This window comes from Rhinopithecus roxellana, chromosome 2, assembly GCF_007565055.1.
Source record: "Rhinopithecus roxellana isolate Shanxi Qingling chromosome 2, ASM756505v1, whole genome shotgun sequence".
NCBI lineage: Eukaryota > Metazoa > Chordata > Mammalia > Primates > Cercopithecidae > Rhinopithecus > Rhinopithecus roxellana.
The window spans coordinates 17,854,765-17,877,170 of NC_044550.1; the positions used below are offsets into that span (position 1 = coordinate 17,854,765).

At 36.5% G+C, this 22,406-nt stretch overlaps 1 protein-coding gene across 1 annotated transcript in view; it reads left to right on the forward strand.

The window, feature by feature from the left end:
* Nucleotides 1-22,406, forward strand: part of ARHGEF38 (Rho guanine nucleotide exchange factor 38) — a 135,052-nt gene that overhangs the window by 47,667 nt on the left and 64,979 nt on the right. The window contains exon 3 of the mRNA XM_010371550.2: nucleotides 17,281-17,404. Within this exon, the coding sequence (XP_010369852.1) occupies nucleotides 17,281-17,404 (124 nt within the window). The remainder of the gene's footprint in view (nucleotides 1-17,280; nucleotides 17,405-22,406) is intronic.

Consider the following 22,406-nt stretch of genomic DNA (forward strand, 5'->3'; position numbering starts at 1 on the left):
GCAGCACACCAACATGGCATAAGTATACATATGTAACAAACCTGCACGTTATGCACATGTACCCTAGAACTTAAAGTATAATAAAAAAAAAAAAAAAAAAAAAAGGAAAAAAAAGAAAAGAAAAATACTTTGGTCAATGGAGCAGTGCCTAATATTTCCACAAATACATGAAAATAAGACTCTAGTCTACAATTCCAGCTTCTCTAACAGTAAGTTCAATCTGTCTATATGAAATAAAAATCAGATTGTTTTTCCCTTTTTTCCTGTAGAAGTGGTGCACATACCAACCATGTTTTTATTTTTCTCTATCAGGACAAGCAGATGTAAATTTAATGTTTATTTAAAGTTCCCTCATCATTATTTTTGCAACAAATATAGATCACACACCAAAATCAGGGCATGATAAGAATAGCTAAAGTCAACACAAAACTGAATATGTAGACAATACATTCAAAGTCTAAATTTTCCAGTAGACAAAATATTTTGCTTCTTACCAACCAAAAATTTGCCTGATTTAGATTTTTGATTTTTTCTTCTTATTTGATTGGCTTTAAGATCTATTAAGTTCATGCATTTTACTATGTGGCTCCTTATATTCTTTCTTTCGAGTAGGTGGGTTATAACTTTTTTTCATGTGTTTTATTAAAAGATCCAAATCCTGAACTAATGAGGGAAAAAGGAAATATCAATATCATTGTATTTTTTATTTCCTATGTATGCTTTACAAACCTTTTGTCTTAACTGTAATGACTATACTAACTTGAATGTGTTTGTGTAAAGATCAACAATATAGGAAATCTACCAATTAAATGATGCTAAACAAAAAAAAAAAAGGTATTGATTTCTCACAGACATGTCTTATTTATGCAAACAATTGCCTTATGCCATTTATAATACATTCTGCCCCACAACATCAAAATCCAATGCACACATTCTATTGTTTTGCAAGATGTTACCCTTGGGGAAAACTTGGTGAAGGGTACATGGATCTCTCTGTTGCATTTTTTTACAACTGCATGTGAATCTACAATTAATTCAAAATAAGAACTTTAATTAAAAACATAATGCCTTTGTTTTCTCCATCTTCCTCTCTTTCTCTCTTTAAATTATCCTTTTAAATACACATGTAAATTTTTACATGTAAGGATAAAGTTTTTCCTCTGATCCTTTACCTTGTTTACTCTCCCAAACTTTCCAATTGATTTTTAAATGTTGTGTTTTCAGAGAGGTAGAGACTACATTTTAAGAATAAGGGTACACATTAGGTTGTTTGGAAGCAATTTTATAATGTATAAAATGTATAATAATCTCCTGTGTATCTTGGCTGTTTCTCATGCTATGCTTGAAATACCAGAAATCCATGTAAACTGTAAAACAAACTGATGAAAAAGCCAAGTCTCTTTTTCCACTTCCATCTCCTGTTCGATCCAGTCCCACCTACTGTAGAGCAAGGCAGTTCCTGAGGTCAAACTCCTCAGTCACAAGACCTCACAGACTTTAGTGAGTACAGATATCCAAACCAGGTTGATAATCCCAAAGTAAAAGATGCCCTAAAAGCCAGAGGAAAACAGGGATTTTGTTCACTACATTAAATAAAAATCTGAGAATAACAGAGCAATTCCTGCCAAGTATAATTGAGATGCTGGGAGAAATGACTCAAAAGATATATACCTGCCTTTCTCATTCTACTTTGTACTGGCTTTTCTAAACTAAGGTGCTGACTTGAAAATGTTATACTGCTGCTGGAAGTCTGCTTTAACTATCGATACAAATATTCTTCAATCCTTTACAAATACCGATTTTCATGAAGAGTAAGATACATCACAACAAAGAATCCTGTAATCTGTATGTCTAGGTTAGAACTCCAATTTTTTATTTTATCAAAGACTTGATTTTCACCCTTTCTGTGGAATCCTAGCATTTATTATATAGTCTGGGTCATTGTTCCTCCATGATAAGGCCAGATACTTGAAGTCTCATAAAGTCAGAAAAAAAAAACTCAATAAATTTTTTCTTGATTTTCTGTGTGTTAATAAGGGCAGTTCCTATGTGTTGTTGGAGGTTATAGATGTGAAACGTTAAATTTAAAAATGAAAGTCACAGTGTTGCCAACCACAATGTGACTATGTTGATACATAATAGCTAACTGGCCTCTTTTACAAGTACTGAAACCCAGTCATCACACTTCACTTACTTTCCCATTTTCCCCTGGAGGGACGTTTCTGTTTTGTCAACCTGGAAAACACACAGTTTGCTGTCATCTTGGATTCAGATTTAGTTGGGTATGAAAGTGATGCATCAATATTCTAGTACATGAATTTTCTTTTATGGGAAGGAAATCTCTTATCTTTGCTTGTTCAGAAAGTCTCAACTCAAAAAAATGAGGCATTCATTTTTATCCTTGTACTACAGTTTTATGATGGAAACTGTCCTCCTTGTTGTTACATTTATAAAACGCTCCTAAGCTCCATTTCAGGACAGCTTCAGTGTTCTCTAATTTTTATAATCTATAGTGCAGATCAGAATCTGCTGGACCAAGTGAGGAGAAAAACGAATGTATTTCCCAATTCAGTGCAGGATTTGGGATGCCCAGAACTGAAAAACATAGATGTGTTAAGCAGATCTGTTTTAATATCCAGGAAAGTCATCCCTCAGCCTAGGCAAGATGATCTTGTGCTCATTACTTTACTTCCCAGAATGGAGATGATGCATAAACCACAATTTTCATTTGCTTTGTGTGTGTGTGTGTGTGTGTGTGTGTGTGTGTGTGTAGAATAAGCAACAAAATTTCAGTGGCTGTGATTATCATAATATTGCCATAAACCTCTCTAATGAAATGCCAGCAATGTTGAGGCAGCTTTATTCAGGCATAGATCAAAATAGCCATGCATATCACCACATGACCATAAATCCTGGACTCCAAACAATGACACTGGGCCAGAAAGGAAGCAAATATTAAGGAAATAATTATTTTATTAATATGCATTTACATAAGGCACTTTAGACACAGGCAAGGTAGATGATTACATGAGTTAATTGATTAATTAATTTTAGGTCATTTAGAGTATGTAAGGACATATGAAACACATTTTTGTGTCATCAAAAAACTAAGAATCCCTAGTGAGAGACCTCTTATAACTATAAGATAACTTGTAATGCAAAGTGATAATTGATAAGTGTAGACAATAAGTGCAATTGGGGTTCAGAGAAGGGACAGATCACTTCCAGACAGATTAACTAAGCTATATTTCATGAAGAATGTGATATTTTCATTGAATATGCAAACTAAAAAAATTAAATGTTTGTCAAGTGCCTATTGCATGCAGTGCCTGCTCCTGAGCTCTGCGTGGGTATCAAGGAAATTTATGTCACAGTCTTGCCCTAGTAAAGTCTATAATGTGGCCAAGAAAATGACTCATAAACACATAAAACACAAATAACAAAGATCTATTTCAAGGCAATACTAGAAGTGATCATGACAGAAGGCAGTCATGATTAGTTGTGCTAATTAGTTATGCAACAATTAATTGCTTTAGACATTAGCAGAAGGAGGCACTCACTTCCCTGACCTGTTGGCAGCATTTGACAAAAACAGTGCCTTCTGTCTTCCAGGACTCTACACACTCTTTGTTTTCCCCTTACTCCTCTGGCTGCTGCTTCTTGGTCTCCTTTGCTGGTTAATACTCACCTATAAACACTAAAGTAATTGAGGGCTCCGCCTGTGATCCTCTTCTCTCTTTTGTCCACATTAGCTATATTGCAAATCTGATGTGGTTTATGGCTTTAAATTCCATCTACATGCTGATGATTGGCAAATTTTTATCTCCAGCCTAGACATTTTCCCTGAAGTCCTCTTTTGTTTCTCCAATTCTCCACTCAAATCTCTACTTGATTGTCTACAAGGGATCTCAAATTTAGCATGTTCAAAACTGAGTTCCTAATTTCCTCTTTAAAACTTTCTCCATTGTAGTCTATCTCATCTCAGAAAATGGCACCTCTACCTTCCAGTTGCTCAGGCAAAATTTCCTGGAGTCATCCTTAACTTTTTTCTTTCTCTTAATTCCCATATTAGATCGATCAGCACATTATTTAGTTCTGCCTTCAAAATTTATCTACAATTAGACCATGTCTCATCTCCTCTCTTACTGCCACTCTGGTTCAAGAACCTGTCAATAACCCCCTGGACTTTTACAACTGTCTTGTGACCTATCTCTCTTCCTCTACCTTGTTTCAACCAAGCAGCCAGAGTGATCCTTTTAAAATATGAGTCAAATTATGTAACTCTTCTACTCAAAACCCTCCAATGCTTCCCCTCTCACTCTGATTAAAACCTAATATGCTCATGATGACCTACAAGGTCCTACAGGGGCTGGCCCTCATTCTCACTGATGTCATCTATTTCTACCTTCTGGCCTCTTCACTCTTTCTTGAACAAACCAGGCACTACTGTGCCAAGCTCTTTGTTCTTGCTGTTTTCTTTGCCTTCAATGCTCTTCCCCAAAATAACTTCATAGCTTGCTCCTTCATGTCCTTCAAGACTTTAGTCAGTAAAGCCTTCCTTCACCACCTCAATCTTAGACTGGATTCCTCAGAAGCAGAGCCTGATAAAAGGATTTTAGATGGTATTGATTTGGGAGATGATACCCTGAAACAGCAGTAAGGGAAAGGGGAAAGGAGACAGAGAAAGAAGACAATAGAGGGTACATTAATGAGTGGGTTAACTCTGTGGCCAAATGGGGCTCATTTCCCAGTGGGACCTTGGGGAGGCTATACAGAACACATTGTCCCATGGGAGGAGTATTTACCCTCCTCAATTCCTGTTAGACACTGGCTAAGGGATGCTCCTGGGAATGTTAATTCCTGGCACTTCTAGCCTTGTCTGTGTGTAGGCAGAGCAGGCATCAGTGGTCAGAGAAAGGCTTTAGGTAGAAAATCAGAGATGCTTACACCAGAAGGCCTGCCACATGTCAAAGAATATTCAGAATCAAGGAGATATAAGTAAGGCATTGCCAGTGCTGCAGCCTCCCCAAAATTCCCTATCTTCCTTTTGCTGTTTTTGTTTTATCCCTATAATATTTAACCCTATATTTAATACAATATATTTTCCTTTCTTATCTTGTTTACTTTTCTCCTTTATGAATCACGAATTTTGTCTCATTTGTTCACTGCTATATCCCCAGCATCTAATACAGTGCTTTATATATGAGCAGCAGTAAGTATTTGTAGATTGAAAAAAAATGAGTGGATGAACAACTTCAGGATGGGTAAGTGATCCATGAAGTCTTAGAGAAGGGATGGGATTTGCACTGAGTAAACATTGGTTAGGTGGAGGCAGGCTCAGGAGAGCAGCCCAGCAGTGGAGAACCACAGGAGCAAGAGTTGGTGAGCTAACTAATAGGGTCAGTTTAAAAATGAGTTAATTCCTTTTGATAGGAGCAGATGGTTCTTATAAAAATAAAATAACTGGGGTAAGAGAAGATAGGTCTTGTCCAGGCAAACCATCAGATTGAGAAATCTGAGGTCTTTTCTGTAGGCAACTGGGAAGAAACAAATGTTTTAAAACAGAGGAATTGATAACTGTGTTGTAAACCCAATTAAGCATGTTTTAGGAAGACTAATCTGAAATTATTAGTAAGCTGATTTGGAGAAATAGGAAATAAAAATGAGTTTAGAAGCTTTTTCAGAGGCAGAAACTGGGGCCTGATAGAGTTTTACAAAGTGACTAAGAAAAGGCTAATTGAATGTTGGAGATAGTGGGGCTAAGCTATCAAGATGAGAGTTAGGGGTGATGGAGGGGAGAGGTCTGGAGTCTGGAACTTAGTGGTACAGCTAATAGATGGTGCACCCAAAGACCTGTCCCCACTCCAGGGCTCACACTTGCTTCCATCATCCTGGGCATACCAAGCAAAATCCAAACTCGGCTGAGTTTTGAGAATCTCCTGGAACTCAGGTCACTTAACAATGGTTTGGGCACCTTGGATTTTTGACAAAGGCAGTTGCTCAAAAAGAAAAAAAAGAGACAAGTGAGAAATTATTAACAATTTAAAAATGTTTCCAGAACTGTCTCTGCTTCCTAAAATCAGCACTCATTCCCGCTCCCTTCCTTATCCTTATTGTCTATGGTTCTTGGGATTCGTACTGCAGCATAATGCTAAGGGGAGCAGCGGTCCACTTAGTAGTGCAAGGATCCTGCCCTGTCTCCAGATGAGGACTCTGGCAGGCCTGTCACTTCACAGATCAATGAACATCGGAAACACTCATCTAGTTTGGGAACTGCCTTTAGCAGCTAGCAGTTTAGTCAAAATTCATTCCACAGTTTTCCTAAAAATAACAATAATAACTACAATATATTGAGTACTTATTAGGAGCCAAGCGTTATTCCAAACAACTTGTTTATATTAGTTAATATGATACTCACATCAACTTATGAAGTAGGTTTAAGTGTTCCTACTTGACTAATGAGGAAACCAAGGAGCAAAGAGGCTAAGTAACTTATCCAAAGTCACATAGCTGGAATGTGACTCCTCCTTTACACCAGCTCACCAGCCAGCTCCTGACCCTCAGGAGGATGGGTGAGGAGAGTTAAGGGAGGGGGAAAGTGTACTTGAACTGGTACCATCATAGCCTAGCTTTACATTCTTTGGGTTTTCTAGATATAATAATGTGGCACTCTTACAGGTACCTTCCTGGCCTTTTTCAGGCTATTCTCATGACGGTGGTGTTGGGGAGATTCTCTCTTGAAAGCCACTCAATCCAGTTGCATCTGTCCCAGTCGGTGCTTTGCAACTCTTTCCCGAGCCCTGAGGCATCCAGAGTGTACCTCCGTATTCTGCCCTTCAGCCGTGCAGGCAGAGTCATAGATATGTTTACACTAGCTTCACCACCTCACAGGGTCCACAGCTAGTCCATAGGAAGCATTCAAGCATCCCTGACCCCCAAGACCTATGGGAGTACAGACTCATCCCAACATAGCCATCACTTTCTTGCTGCCACAGCTCCTTTAGGTTTCACAGGCATGAAGTCAACAGAGGTGACTTTGAAACAGTTCGCTGAACCCTCCTTTGCAAGTTCATCTTGGCAAAGGAAGTTCATCTATGGCAAACCATCTTCTGCTCACTTTGGTATCTGATAGCTAAGAAATTGATGCCTCAATTGAAATTCAGGCAGGAAGTGTTTGTTTTTTAACCTTTTGTGTGTTTACTATCTTCATGGGATTCCATGGAGACATCCTGGGGAAGAAAACATGATATGGACTAGCATAGTATGTGCCATGAGATCGAACAGCTCCTGGAGTGCCATGCTGCAGGAGGCAAAGCAGAAAAGAGGTGCAGAGGCAAGGCCACGGAGAGCCCCATGCCAGAAGAACTGACTTCATGTGTGTGGGGAAAGGAAACCATTGGAAATTTAAACAGTAATGCTTAACTTAGATGTGATGATCAGAGTACTAAAACAAGTGACATTCCCCAAGGGAAAAAGTGTGGGAATTACAGTGGTCAAGTGATTAAATCCTGGAAACACCAGAATTTACAACACAGATGGACTTCATGGATATTTGTTCTATGTTGTATCAGTTTTGTCCCTAATTCCTGTGTTACTGCTCAAGTCTACTGTCACACACGTGCCCACCACATCTTTTTGTGCCTTCCGTTTCACGCTTCTTTTTTCCTTTCACTTATCATCGCTAGCAAATTTTTCTTTTCCTTTCTTTTGCAAAAGCATTTCCTCATTTTTCAAATTATTTTCAATGAGTTCTAGTTTTTGTTGTATCATTGAAGATTAGAACTTTGCAATTGTGTCATTAAATCGGGAAAAAAATAGGTGGTATGCTAAGTCATCCCTGATGTCAGTAGTTTCTTTTAGATATTAGGCCTAAAGGATATGAATGCTTGTTGAAAAAGTTATGAGTATTGCTATAAGCTCTCAGTTTGAGTATGTACAGGAAGAAGAAATAAACACACATGTACACACATTCATGCACACACCCACACAGTGAGTACTCAAGTGATCAAAGCATAAAACGTTTAACCCATTCATCATGCCCAACCACAAGCCTTTAAATATAATTTTTTGGCTGACATGGATACATTAAAAAATTATGAATTTTTCTTATAATCTCACTGATTGTTCCAAAGAGTTTCCATATTACTTTCTCTATATTTCAACAATATAAATCATAGTGTTTAGTCTATGCTTTCTGAAGAATTTCAGAAGAGATTACAAAATATACTAGCCCTCCAGCTCAAAAGGCCTATTTTTAGCAGGACTGTTTGTCTTTGGAACATTTCATATAAAATTCAAAGTACGAAAAGGAAGGCAAGACCACCCCAAACCTCTGCCAAGTAACTTCTTTTCTACCTGTCCCTGTGTCAAGGCAGAGAAGAGAAACAAAGGCAGAGACCTTTAGTCAACTACCTACCTTTTACCCAAGGATATCAGTACAAGAACTTTGCTTTTCTATTACTAGTCAAAACAAATTTTCTGTTGCACTTGTTTTTAATTTTAATTTTAAGTTCCAGAGCTGTTGGACTTCTTAACTCAGGGACTTCTCAAGTGTGAACCCAGCCTTTTTGTCTGGCTTTGACTGTTGCCTCTGCCCTTCCTCACACACATGCTGAGATTTCTGTTTCAGAGACCCCACTCTCCTTTCTGCAAAGGGACTAACATCTCTCTGCTGATGTAGGTCTGTCCACATCAATATCTTCTGGCCTGGAATGTTTTCTGGCAGTTATCAGGTAACTTAAGCATTTATCTGTAAGATTAGTTAAAAGACTTGCTGTATAGCTGATTCAACTCATAGTTTGACTCAATTAGCCAGTTTCAAACCCAGTTTCACAGCAGGAAATTTCACACATACAAATCAGCAGTTTTGAGAAATCTGATGAAATAATGGCTAGTTTACCCTGAAAATCTTTGTATTCTAGAAGCCAACTGTCTCAGTAAATGCCGTAGTAATGAGTTAATTATCCTACGCCAGTAGTTGCTGGGGCTTTCTGCCAACATCCTTTTTTTCCACTTGCTGCAATTTCTGTTGCACAAGCATTCTTCTTCTCAACTTCCTTACTAAAAAATAAAACAAAACCTATTTTATCCTCTCAGAATGTCCCCATTGGGTCTCCACTTCTCAAATATTTTGCAACGCATGGCAGCTTTCTTCCACTTCCACCTTACTACAGTCTCAATATCATTGAGTTTTGATGGCTTCAGCATTAATAATGGATCAATCTAATTTAGAGGATGCATTCAGGCCTCGCCAAAATGTTGTGTGTGGAACTGCCCTACAGAAGGAGTAGATGGCACCAAAGTCCTATTAGACCAAATCAGTTGATGGCTAAGGAGAATTGGCCCTATGTTAATTCTAATGTAATTGCTACATAAGTTCAGAGCCCAGAACTGGGGCCCTATTTGAACTTGGATTTCCTGCCAAACTACACTGAATCCAAACACTGAAGACTTTTCTAGAAACAATTTCCAGAGGATGATTTGGTTGGTGGCAATCACCGTGGCCCTTGAAAGCAGTGCTGTTTATTTTCTCCTTTCTTCTATAATTGTTGTATTAAATATATGTCATGCACATATATATGGAATTTTTAAATTGTGTGATTTTGATTATCAAATTAGGAGCCCAAAAATATAGTTCCAACTGAGGTCAGGACAGCAATATCCAACTGACAATTTTAAATCCATTGGTTGTCAGAAGGAAAAAACAATGTTTATTTGTTAATACTTTTTAAAATCCTTTAAAAAATTGATAACTTTAGCTCAGTGATAGTCATGAGTGTGAACAAGAGTTTAGCAAAGAGAGCTGATTATAATAATGAATAGGGTGATCTATCTAGATTTCAAATTTTATGAATGGTTAAGTACATTACAGTATTTCCACATAATGTTGACATTAAAAATGGTGCAACTGAAGAAAATTACAGACATGAAAAGATGTTCATGTTATGTTATTAAGGCAAAAACTGTAAACTCTATTTGAAGTATATAAATTTTTGTATGGATGTACACACAGACACACAGAGAAAAATTATCTGGAAAAACATACCTGAAAATGTATCAGTGGCTACTTCTGTGTGGTAGAATTATAGGTGATTATATTTTCTTGCTTTTACTTTCTTTTATCTACTCATCCTTAATTTTCTACAATGACATGAACTACTTTTATAATAATAACCTAATTTATTTTTTCGAACAATGTTTGTTCCTAGACTTCTTTACAGTGTTACTTTTAGAGATGGTAGTGGTTGGGGGTCTGCAGGACACCTAAGAATGTTTGGTTTTTCCTCCCTGTGATGAGGTTTAGGCCGATTCATACAGTGCTCATTAAACAGAAACTTGTAAACAGGCATGTCCCAGGTGTAAAGTAGGAGAAGGCTGGCTTCCATCAGCAAATTAGCCAGTTATACCAACGGCCAAAATAAGCACACCAGTGTGCCTTTGCAGACAAAATTAAGTAGAAAATTATAAAATATCCATGTAATAGTTGTGAACAACTAAATTAGGTATTTTTTTTTTTTTTTTTTTTTTGCCTTTAAACCACTTTTGATCTTTGCATGCTTGTTATTCAGAGCCTAGTGAAGTGATTACAAAGAATATTCATTTTTGGCTCCTACAAGAGTAAATAGATCATTTAAATTGTACAGATTCGATTCAGTTCAAATTTTTAAACTTTTACTGAGTAACTATGCACATACCCAGAACTGTGTTAGCCACAGTAGAGTACTCACAAAGGCAAATGTCTTAGAGGAACTCACAGTTTCGTCATAGAGACAGATAAATTAAATTAATAAATATTTCTGATAAATAGAATGGGCTACCATAAAAGCAGTGAGTAATATAAAACAAGAGTCATGGAAGTGTGGGAGAAAGAGAGGTTAATTCTAACCGAGGAACAGGAAATATTTCCTAGAGAAAGCAACATTCTGGCTACAATTAAAAGTGTATTAATCTTCTTTGGGTCGTAGGTAACAGAAATAAAGTTCAAACTAGCTTAAATAAAAAAGACACTTTGGGCCCAGTGCGGTGGCTCACACCTGTAATCCCAGCACTTTGGGAGGCCGAGGTGGGCAGATCACGAGGTCAGGAGATCGAGACCACCCCGGCTAACATGGTGAAACCCCGTCTCTACTAAAAAAATATAAAAAATTAGCCGGGCGTGGTGGCGGGCGCCTGTAGTCCCAGCTACTTGGGAGGCTGAGGCAGGAGAACGGCGTGAACCTGGGAGGTGGAGCTTGCAGTGAGCTGAGATCGCGCCAGTGCACTCCAGCCTGGGCGACAGAGGGAGACTCCGTCTCAAAAAAAAAAAAAAAAAAAAAAAAAAATAAGACACTTTGTCGGCTTATGGAATAGGATTTCTTGCTTTAGGCAAGGCTAGATCCAAGAGTTAACAAGACTTTGCCAGGCTTAGCTTTCCTCTTTGTGACTTTTTCACAGACAAGTTCTCCACCAAGATGACTGCCAAAGATAGAAACTTACATACTATGTTAGTCCAGTTAGGCTTCTATTTTTTAAAAAATGCCATAAACTGGGTAACGTAGGCAACAGAAATTTATTTCTCACAGCTCTAGAAGCTGGGAAGTCCCAGATCAAGATGCCAGCAGATTCAGTGTCTGATGAGGGCCCACTTTCTAGACAGCCGTCTTTTAGCTGTAACCTTTTTAATTTGTTGAGTAACCTCCATACCATTTTCCATAACGGCTGTACTAATTTACATTCCTACCAACAGTGTGCAAGAGTTCACTTTTCTCCACATCCTCACTAACACTTGTTTTCCTTCATCTTTTTAAATAGTAGTCATTCTAACAAGTGTGTGGTTATATCTCATCGTGATTTTAATTTGCATTTCTCTGATAATAGTGATAATGAGCATTAAATACCTATTGGCCACTTTTGTGTCTTCTTTTGAGAAATGTCTATTTAGATCCTTTGGCCATTTTTGTAATTTAATTTATTTTTATTTACTTAGTTTTAATTTTTATAAATACATAAAACTTGTACAAATATGCAGGGTACATGTAATATTTTGATACAAGTATACAGTGTGCAATGATCAAATCTTAGTAATTGGGATATTCATCCCTTCCAACATTTATAATTTCTTTTTAAAATTTATTTTCAATTATGGGTTTCAGAACATTTATAATGTTGTTTGTGTTGGGACATTCCAAATATTTTCTTCTAGCTATTTTGAAACATAACAATAAATTATTGTTAACTAGAGTCACCCTGTATCTTCTTTCTTTCTTGTTTTTTACTTTTATTTTAAGTTCATGGGTACATCTGCAAGATATGCAGGTTTGTTATGTGGGTAAATATGTGTCATGGGGGTTTGTTGTACACATTATTTCATCTCTCATGTATTAAGCCTGGTATCCATTAGTTTTGCCCACTTTTTCATAGGATTATTTGTTTTCTTACTGAGTAGAGTTCCTTATATATTTTGCATGTTAACACCCCTTGTCAGATGTGTGGTTTGCAAATGTATTCTCTTATTTCACAAGTTGTCTCTCAACTCTGATTATTGTTTCCTTTGCTGTGCAGAAGCTTAAAATCTTAAAATGTATATGCAACCATGCAAGACCCTGAAGAGCCAAAGCAACCTTGAGCAAAATGAACAAGCTGGAGGCATCACATTACCTGATTTTAAAACCTAGTAATTATTTAAATGTAATGGGAACTAGCTATTTGAAGTATATCTTGCGATAAGTACTTTTGTAAAGCAATAAATTAAACTGCCGATTGAAACACTGACCTTTAATCTAGAACCAGAAATACTATTTGACCCAGCAATCCAATTACTGGGTATATACCAAAAGGAATATTAATCATTCTACTGTGAAGACACATGCACACGTATGTTTACTGCAGCACTATTTACAATAGCAAAGACATGGAACCAACCCAAATGCCCATCCGTGATAGACTGGATAAAGAAAATGTGGTACATATACACTATGGAATACTATACAACCATAAAAAGGAATTGGATCACATCCTTTGCAGGGACATGGATAAAGCTGGAAGCTATCATCCTCTGCAAACGAACAAAGAAACAGAAAACCAAATACGGCATGTTCTCACTCATAAATGGGAGCTGAACAATGAGAACACATGCACACAGAGAGGGGAACAACCCACACTAGGGCCTATTAGGGAGTGGGTGGGGACAGGAGGGAACTTAGAGGATAGGTTAATAGGTGCAGCAAACCACCATGGCACATGTATACCTATGTAACAAACCTGCATGTTCTGCACATGTATCCCATTTTTTTTAGAAGAAAATTTAAAAAAAGAAACATTGGCCTTTATTTTTTATGTTTTGTAAGTCTGAATTATTATATATTGACTTGACTTAGAATAGCGTGTACTCAGACTGTCTTTTTTTAAAAAAATGAATTTTAATCCATTTAAAATGTAATTCAACTTAAGCTTTAGAGCGTTGCCTGCTTCCAGTGAATGATTAATGAATATAAATACACGCTTCCTTGAATTTATATCAGTAATCATAAAATCGTCTATCAGTTTTAAAAGCCTATTTGTACCAGGCATTTGTTTGTTCCTTGGCATAGCAGTGACTGGATATGAATTAATTTTATGATTCACAGAATCCCTGTGGGCTCATGGTGATATGGGCGCTTGAAATCAGTCCAATTGATGTTTTAATCCTTTCTGTCCTTCAAGAAGTGGAATTAAAATCTATGTTTTTGTTATTTAGTATTTGTTGCACTAAGCTAAGATTACAGATAAAATGTAGAATTAGATCCTTGCTAAATGGATTCATAATCTAAATTAAACAGATATACAGGATACTGACCTTGAGAAATAAATTGTAGGAGTGACAACTTGGTGAAAAAACTCAGGAACAAACCAAAGAATCTAAAGAGAGATAGTAACGTATTCTATTATTAATATTTGCTGGTAATGAACGAAGGCAGAGAATGAAAAGGTCCATTTCTGAATCTGGTTCTCCCCTGAACTTCTTGCATAAGTTTGAGCATGGCTCCTCTCTTCATCCTGCATTATTTTCTGGATCTTCAAGATGATTCAACCTTTACAAAGAAGTTGGAGTCATGTATGAAATAATAAACATGAAACACTCGAAGTTTCTCAGAATAAAGTTTCCACAGCAAAATGAAATAATAACAGGGATACACTGCATGATTTACTGCTGATAGCTTATCTTATAAAGCGAGTAAATTAGGGGCTGAAATTTTACATATTAGAAGGATTTATTTCAAAAACGATTTTAAGAAATATACAATCAGTAAATTTGAAATAAACCAAATCTATGAAACTTTGATTCACATACAACTTTTGGAAAACATCTTGAATTATTCAAAGTTGTACCTTTGTGGATTTAATTAATACCCAACACATGAGGCAATTCTTTAGGATAAGTAATGTGTTAAATCGGTGGTACTCAGAGATATATTACGTTTGAGCCATTGATAATAGAGAAGTATTATTAAATGACAATTTCATTTAATTGTCATTTCCCAAGTTCCCAAATTTGGTTGAAAATTTCCCAAGGTGGTTGAAAAACTTGTATATAGCAAGACCATATTGCATATTATTAACTTCTGCTGTTAACTAGTTAATAATTTATTATTAAATAATAACCAAATCCATATAACTGTTATGTGCCTTTTAAATATTTTCTATAATATTAAATATATTTTCTAATATAGAAATTGAAAGTCTTGAACCTCTCTAGATTACAAGCAAAAAACCATATGTGCCATCTCCTATTAAAGTGAATTGTCAATTAAGGAACATTTTGTGACACTGGATTAAAGACCCTAAGAACTAATAGTGATTACAATGTAATAATTAGTATGGAATCATAGACAATTTCAGAATACATAAAATTAGTTTTTTAAAAGTTGTCTAATCCTATATTGAAATAAACCACTGCATATGATCATATGATTTTTTTTTTTTTAATTTATAAGAAAAGAGATGTAATTGGTTTTGCAGGCTATACAGGAAGCATGGTGCTGGCATCTGCTTGGTTTCTTTTTTTTTTTTTTAATTATACTCTAAGTTTTAGGGTACATGTGCACAACGTGCAGGTTTGTTACATATGTATACTTGTGCCATGTTGGTGTGCTGCACCCATCAACTCGTCAGCACCCATCAACTCATCATTTACATCAGTTATAACTCCCAATGCCATCCCTCCTCCCTCCCCCTCCCCATAATAGGCCCCGGTATGTGATGTTCCCCTTCCTGATTCCAAGTGACCTCATTGTTCAATTCTCACCTCTGAGTGAGAACATGTGGTGTTTGGTTTTCTGTTCTTGCAATAGTTTGCTGAGAATGATTGTTTCCAGCTGCATCCATGTCCCTACAAAGGACACAAACTCATCCTTTTTTATGACTGCATAGTATTCCATGGTGTATATGTGCCACATTTTCTTAATCCAGTCTGTCACTGATGGACATTTGGGTTGATTCCAAGTCTTTGCTATTGTGAATAGTGCCGCAATAAACATGCGTGTGCATGTGTCTTTATAGCAGCATGATTTATAATCCTTTGGGTATATACCCAGTAATGGGATGGCTGGGTCGTATGGTATTTCTAGTCCTAGATCCTTGAGAAATCACCATACCGTTTTCCACAGTGGTTGAACTAGTTTACAATCCCACCAACAGTGTAAAAGTGTTTCTATTTCTCCACATCCTCTCCAGCACCTGTTGTTTCCTGACTTTTTAATGATTGCCATTCTAACTGGTGTGAGATGGTGTCTCATTGTGGTTTTGGTTTGCATTGATCATATGAATTTGATTACAAATGAGGCTGTGAGTTATCTTGAGGACAGGATGAATGATGGGAAAGTGAAAAATTTCCCAAGGTGGTTGAAAGACTTGTATATAGCAAGACCATATTGCATAAGAAATAACTGCCACATTTTGGAAAGGTGCAATGTGAAGTCATGCTTCCATGTTCAATGATAGAATATCCTTACCAAAATAATATTGGTGTCCAAAATAGAGAACAGTAGATGGGACAATGTCAAAAAGGGATGGGATAAAAAGATGAGCAGGTTGCTTTCTTCCTTACCCCTTAAATAGACCCCACACACACCTAAAGAAACTGAGTCTGAAATAATGGAAAAAAAGCTGTAGTTGTTGGCCTTCGTCTGCAGAATTCCTCCAGGTCTCCCTCTTATATCCCTTGTTCCTAATTCCCCTAATTTCTTGACACATTTTCTTTAATCAAATTTTCTGTCTCTTTCATACCCCTCACTTCGCTGACCTGGTTTTAAGCCCGCAACTCTGCTTTTCACTTGTGCTACTCTTCCATGAGTTGATTATTGATGAATTAATTATCCACCTATGACCTCATTCACAATAAGTCATGAGTAAAAGGCACCTACTCCTGTTCCCTCATGTTGCCCAGTGGAGTCTGCACCAATATGGCTGTGGCCTGACCAGTCACTATTTGATTATGAAAGGAGATCCAACTTTAACTCAAGGGAATGATGTCAAAAAAGATTCATCAAAATCAGAGCACATATCTCACCATACTCAGATAGCTGAGGATAGTTGTCCATCCCTCTACTAACCAATCACTACCTATGACACATTCTGGCTTCTTTTGTAATTCTTGGTACATAGAAGCTTCTCAGAAAATATTTGGTGAAAGGATGGATAAATGAATAAATAAATTATTATAAACACTTGCTGTAAGATCTAAGAATAATTACACTGGTTGTTAAGGTTGTGCATGAAATAAAATATAATGAATGCTTAATTAGTAGAATATATTTAATGATTTCCATTTACATTTATATCAAGCAAAAAAAAAAAAAAAGGAAAAAGCAACCCAGCACATCTACTTGTCATCACTTTTCAAACATCTATGGTTTAAAAACCAGCTTTGAAAATAGTTACTTGCCTCGGGTAAGATCTGACTTCTGCTGTATAAGCAGTAAAATATTCTAAATCCTTACACACTACTACATACCCTCATAGAGGGCAGTTAACACCAATTAGGCTCAAATCTTCCCATTCTGGTTGTTATAGGAATATATAGATGTATGTTCAACACAAAACATATTCAACGTTTTTTCAAAAGACAGAAGTAACAGATGCATCATCCCAATTTCTTGGGGCGGGGGGAGCAAACTGCACTCTAGAATTCCTAAATAAGAATGTTAACAGAAATGGTTAATGGAGACAGCATGGGCTGGCATTTAAAATGCTTACTGTTTAGCAGGAAAAAAACATCCCAAATACAGTGCTTCTCTATCAGCTCAATGTTTTTTGTTTCTTCAGATTGATAGGCTGGATGTGGATAGCTTGTTTAGCAACATTGAGTCCGTGCATCAGATATCAGCCAAGCTGCTGTCATTGTTGGAAGAGGCCACAACAGACGTGGAACCGGCCATGCAAGTAATTGGTATGTTTATTCTCTTCTCAAGTTGTACAATACAACAGGAAATAATTTTTTAATAACCTCCCTTTGCTTTGGTTTTTTATTCCTAACTCACCATGCTTCCCAGGAGAGACATAAATGCTAAACCCATCTTTGGGCTCATTGTAATTATACAGACTCTGTATTTATTTTCAAATGGGTTTATATCCATTTGCGAAGTCCCTCAGTAGCACAAAACATATCATTTGCTTTTTAATTTCCAGTCTTTCAATCTGTTTACTTTCCAGATGTTCTGTAATTTTTTAATGACTAACACTTACTTGATCCTTAAAGAATTAATTATTTAAATATTCTAATAGCTTTACTGATTTTTCTTCACAATGTTTTTTAGATCTTATGCCCATGAATCAATTTCTTTTTAGATTATAAATTTCTTACATGAGGAATGTCAAACTATTAAAGGAATGTAAGTTATTAAAAATTTACACAAGTTCTACTTTTATTCATGCTTTCTTTTTTTCTATATTATTTACCTTCCAACTATGTTTTTACTCTCGATCAGATATATTTATTTTCTTACTCTGGTAAGATTTCAAAAGTAACAACAGAAAATATAATTTGAAAAGTATTGAGCCAAATTTGTATGCTCTCCATTTCTTGGGAATTTCCAAGGGAATAAGTGCTATGAATTCCATAAAGGCAGTTTGCACTTCAAGACATCATGCAAAGAGTGCCATGTAGACTAAGAGATTTTTTAAATTATCGTTTCTCTATTTCACGCTTAATATAAAATAACACCTCATTACAAAAATACGAAAACAATTCAGGAGCACATAGAGTAACAGTAAAATTTCCTTTCATATATCCCTCCAATGCCACTGTCTTCCCCATAAGTAACAACTTGTTTGATGTAGATCCTTTCTTTGAGATACACACACACAGACTACACACAAACACCTTATGTCTTTACTGATTATGTCTTTGTTACCTTTTATCTGTTAGAGTTATAAAAATGGCATGAAACTGGTCTTGTTTAATATTTATAGAGAACCAAAGTTTAATGAGCAAAACTGATCATAGAGATGAAATATAGTGAAAGAAATGACTGGGCAATAAGGCCTGCCTACTCAGAAAGATTTCTTCCACAGACAGGTTTAAATTCAGTTGTTCTTTGTGATGAAATGTCCACAACAAATTGCAAAAATATTTCCTGAAAGAAGAACTCTACTCGTTACCACACTAATTCATTAGTGTGAATTCCTTGGACATTCATTTATTAATTTAATCAATGAATAGTTACAAAGTGGCAGCATATTCACAGGGTTCAGCATTGTATGACATCACTTGGTATCAAAAGGTGAAAGAGCTCATTTTTGTCCTTCAAAAACATTCAACCAAACAGCTTCTTGAATTGAAGGTATGGGTATAATACACCATCAAAGCAGTTTCTACACTACTGCAAACCTCAGAGGATAAAGAGAACATTTCCAGATGGGGACTCGAAGAATTCTTGAAGACGTTACTTGGGCTTAAAGTATAGGTTCTATCTCAACAATAGGGTCCACGTTGAGGAGAAGATTCTAAATGGAAATGACAGCATGAAAAACAAGTGCCAAACAAATGTCAAATGCCAAGCGTGTTTAGGAAATGAAGAGTGATCAAGCTGGAGTGAAGGACTGATGTAAGCAAGAAGTGAGAAATCAATCTGAAAGTGCAGAGTAGGGACTGGCAGCACTTGGAAATGAAGTTTGGCACTTACAGGTAATAAAGAGCCATTAAAATATTTCCAGCAAAGGTGTGATGAGACACAAAAGTTTCTGGAGAAAGAAAAATATGGTTGGTCTGAAGAGAATGCAGAGGAGGAACTGAGTCCTAGACTAGTAAATAGGTTATTATAAGAAATGTAGGCATGTGGTAATAAGCATTGAGACTAAGGAAGATGCAGTGAAAATTTTAAAAAAGAGGGTCCTTTCAAGAGAAATGTAGAAGAAAGCATAAACAAGTGGTTGATTGATGCACTGAAGTCAAAAACAATTCCAGATTTAAGGTGACCACGTATTGTGGTTTGTCTAGAGCATACTGATTTTAGTGTATTATGTAAGCATTCAGTCCAGTTTAGCATTTGTCATGGACTTTTCCTTTTCAAAAAATTATTATTGTTATTAGTTGCTTCAGAAGAGGTTTTATAAGACCTTTACATCATATGTCAACTTCTGACACAATCTCTTTTAGTAGAGTGTAAGAGGCATGTGCAGTTAATATTTCTCACTGTAACACATGATAAACTCTGAAACATAGTCCATCTTTCCTATGCCAACCTTTTCTAGTCTCAAGGAAAGTTATATCTTTCTTTGAATTGCCACATGTAGGGAACTGGCTGATTAAATTATGCTATTTGGATATGAACAGCTAGAAACTGCTAACTCCTTCCTGTTCTGGTGGTGGTGGATGTGTTGGATGCTGCAGACCCTGCCATCTACTGGGTGTGGCAGCTAGTTGTGTCATGACCCGTGCGGGGTGGCCCATGTCATGACCTATGAGAGGCATGAAGCCATCAGGATGCCAGACAATGGAGTTAATGGGACACATTGTTACACGTTATTACAGAATAGATGTAAACAAAATATGTATGGAAAACAGGGCCTGAGCAATCATGCTACAGAGTGTCTAGAGGCTTTTGCTATAGTAATTTGGTTACCTATTGCATGTTATAAATTGACAGCTCTTTTACAAATTTTTTGGTTATGTTTCATTCTGAAATAAACCTTTTCAGAAGCAAGAATTTAATATATTCATGTTTGTGTTCGTCTGTTTTCACACTGCTATAAAGAATTACCTGAGACTGGGTAATTTATGAAGAAAAGAGGTTTAATTCACTCACAGTTCTTCAGGCTTAACAGGAAGCAAGACTGGGAGGTCTCAGGAAACTTACAATCATGACAGAAGACAAAGGGGAAGCAAGGACCTTCTTCACACTGTGGCAGGAGTGGGGAGAGAGAGAGAGAGAGAGAGAGAGAGAGAGAGAGAGAGAGAGAGAGAGAGAGAGAGAGGTATCACGCTAAGTGGGAAGTGCCATGCACTTTCAAACAACCAGATTTCATGAGAACTCACTCACTATCACAAGAACAGCAAGGGGAAAGTCCACTCTCATGATTCAATCACCTCCCCCCAGGCCCCTCCCTGCTCACATGGGGATTACAATTCAAGATGAGATCTGGGGGGAACACAGAGCCAAACCATACCAATGTTTTAGAAAAATTTTGATTTTCTTTTTCTCAAGAAAGTTGTTGAGCCTATAACACACAAAATACCATCCACCAAAGGATCCTCAATGCTGTCATTGACCGTAGACGATCAGAAGATAGAAATCTGCTGAAGCAGCAGCAACATCTATGTCAAAGTTTAGTCATTTTTTTTTTTTTTTATACTTTAAGTTCTAGGGTACATGTGCATAACGTGCAGGTTTGTTACATATGTATACTTATGCCATGTTGGTGTGCTGCACCCATCAACTCGTCAGCACCCATCAATTCGTCATTTATATCATGTATAACTCCCCAATGCAATCCCTCCCTCCTTCCCCCTCCCCCCTCCCCATGATAGGCCCCAGTGTGTGATATTCCCCTTCCCGAGTCCAAGTGATCTCATTGTTCAGTTCCCACCTATGAGTGAGAACATGCGGTGTTTGGTTTTCTGTTCTTGTGATAGTTTGCTAAGAATGATGGTTTCCAGCTGCATCCATGTCCCTACAAAGGACGCAAACTCATCCTTTTTTATGGCTGCATAGTATTCCATGGTGTATATGTGCCACATTTTCTTAATCCAGTCTGTCACAGATGGACATTTGGGTTGATTCCAAGTCTTTGCTATTGTGAATAGTGCCGCAATAAACATACGTGTACATGTGTCTTTGTAGTAGAATAATTTATAATCTTTTGGGTATATACCCAGTAGTGGGATGGCTGGGTCATATGGTACATCTAGTTCTAGATCCTTGAGGAATTGCCATACTGTTTTCCAAACAAATGGAAGAACATACCATGCTCATGGATAGGAAGAATCAATATCGTGAAAATGGCCATAGTCATTATTTTTAAAAGACTATGCTCTAAGCAAGTGATGAAATGCTTGCAGCTGCTTAAGGTGTGTTTACATATCACTCCATGCAGCATGACTTTTCATTTAGGTCAGACAACAGTTTTCCTAAATTAATTTCATTCATTTTTAATTCTGCGTTTCCTTAGGCCTATGAGAAATAAAAAACAATGGTTACTAATGAGTTGACACCATGAGCAAAGGAGTACTGCAAACAGTTAAATGATGACAGTTTTATATCAGTGTGAGCAGATGAATCGAATAATAGTTCCAATAGCAGTTAAAATTTTAAAAATCCAATTCACAGAACCAAAGAAAAGCTTTTAGAAGTTTATCATGTCAATGGTGAATTGTCTGACCTTATTATAAATGCAACTGTCACTTTAACTTAAAAATTAAGCATTGTGACGGCAAATGATAACATGAACACAAATATTAGTGGAGCACAGCATCACAGTAAAACAATGATTTTATTAAAATAAAAATCTATAGAGCAGATGTATACTTGAAAATGATTGGTGCATATGTGATGAAGCTATGGAATTTATTAATTGAAGTAAAAACTGTAGTGAAAATTTGCATTTATTTTTATACACACAAAATTAGAGTGAATAACAATATCTGAAGAATAAAGTTGATATTGAATTAAAAATAATCTTATGTATGACACTATACACTCTCTTTCCTGCTGGTCATCAATCAGTCTTTGGAAATATTTGATTCTTTGAAGCACCACTTTACAAATCAACCAAAGTGTCCTAACATGGCATTGGACTATTTTTGTAAACAAGGCCTCTGAAATTGAATTGCATTTTGTTAAAAATCAGTTGGAAGTCTTTAGTTAAGGTGTTCAACAAATGGATAAAACAACTTCAATTTTTAATCTTTACAAATAATAATTATTAAAAACAAAATTGCAAATAGGAAGACA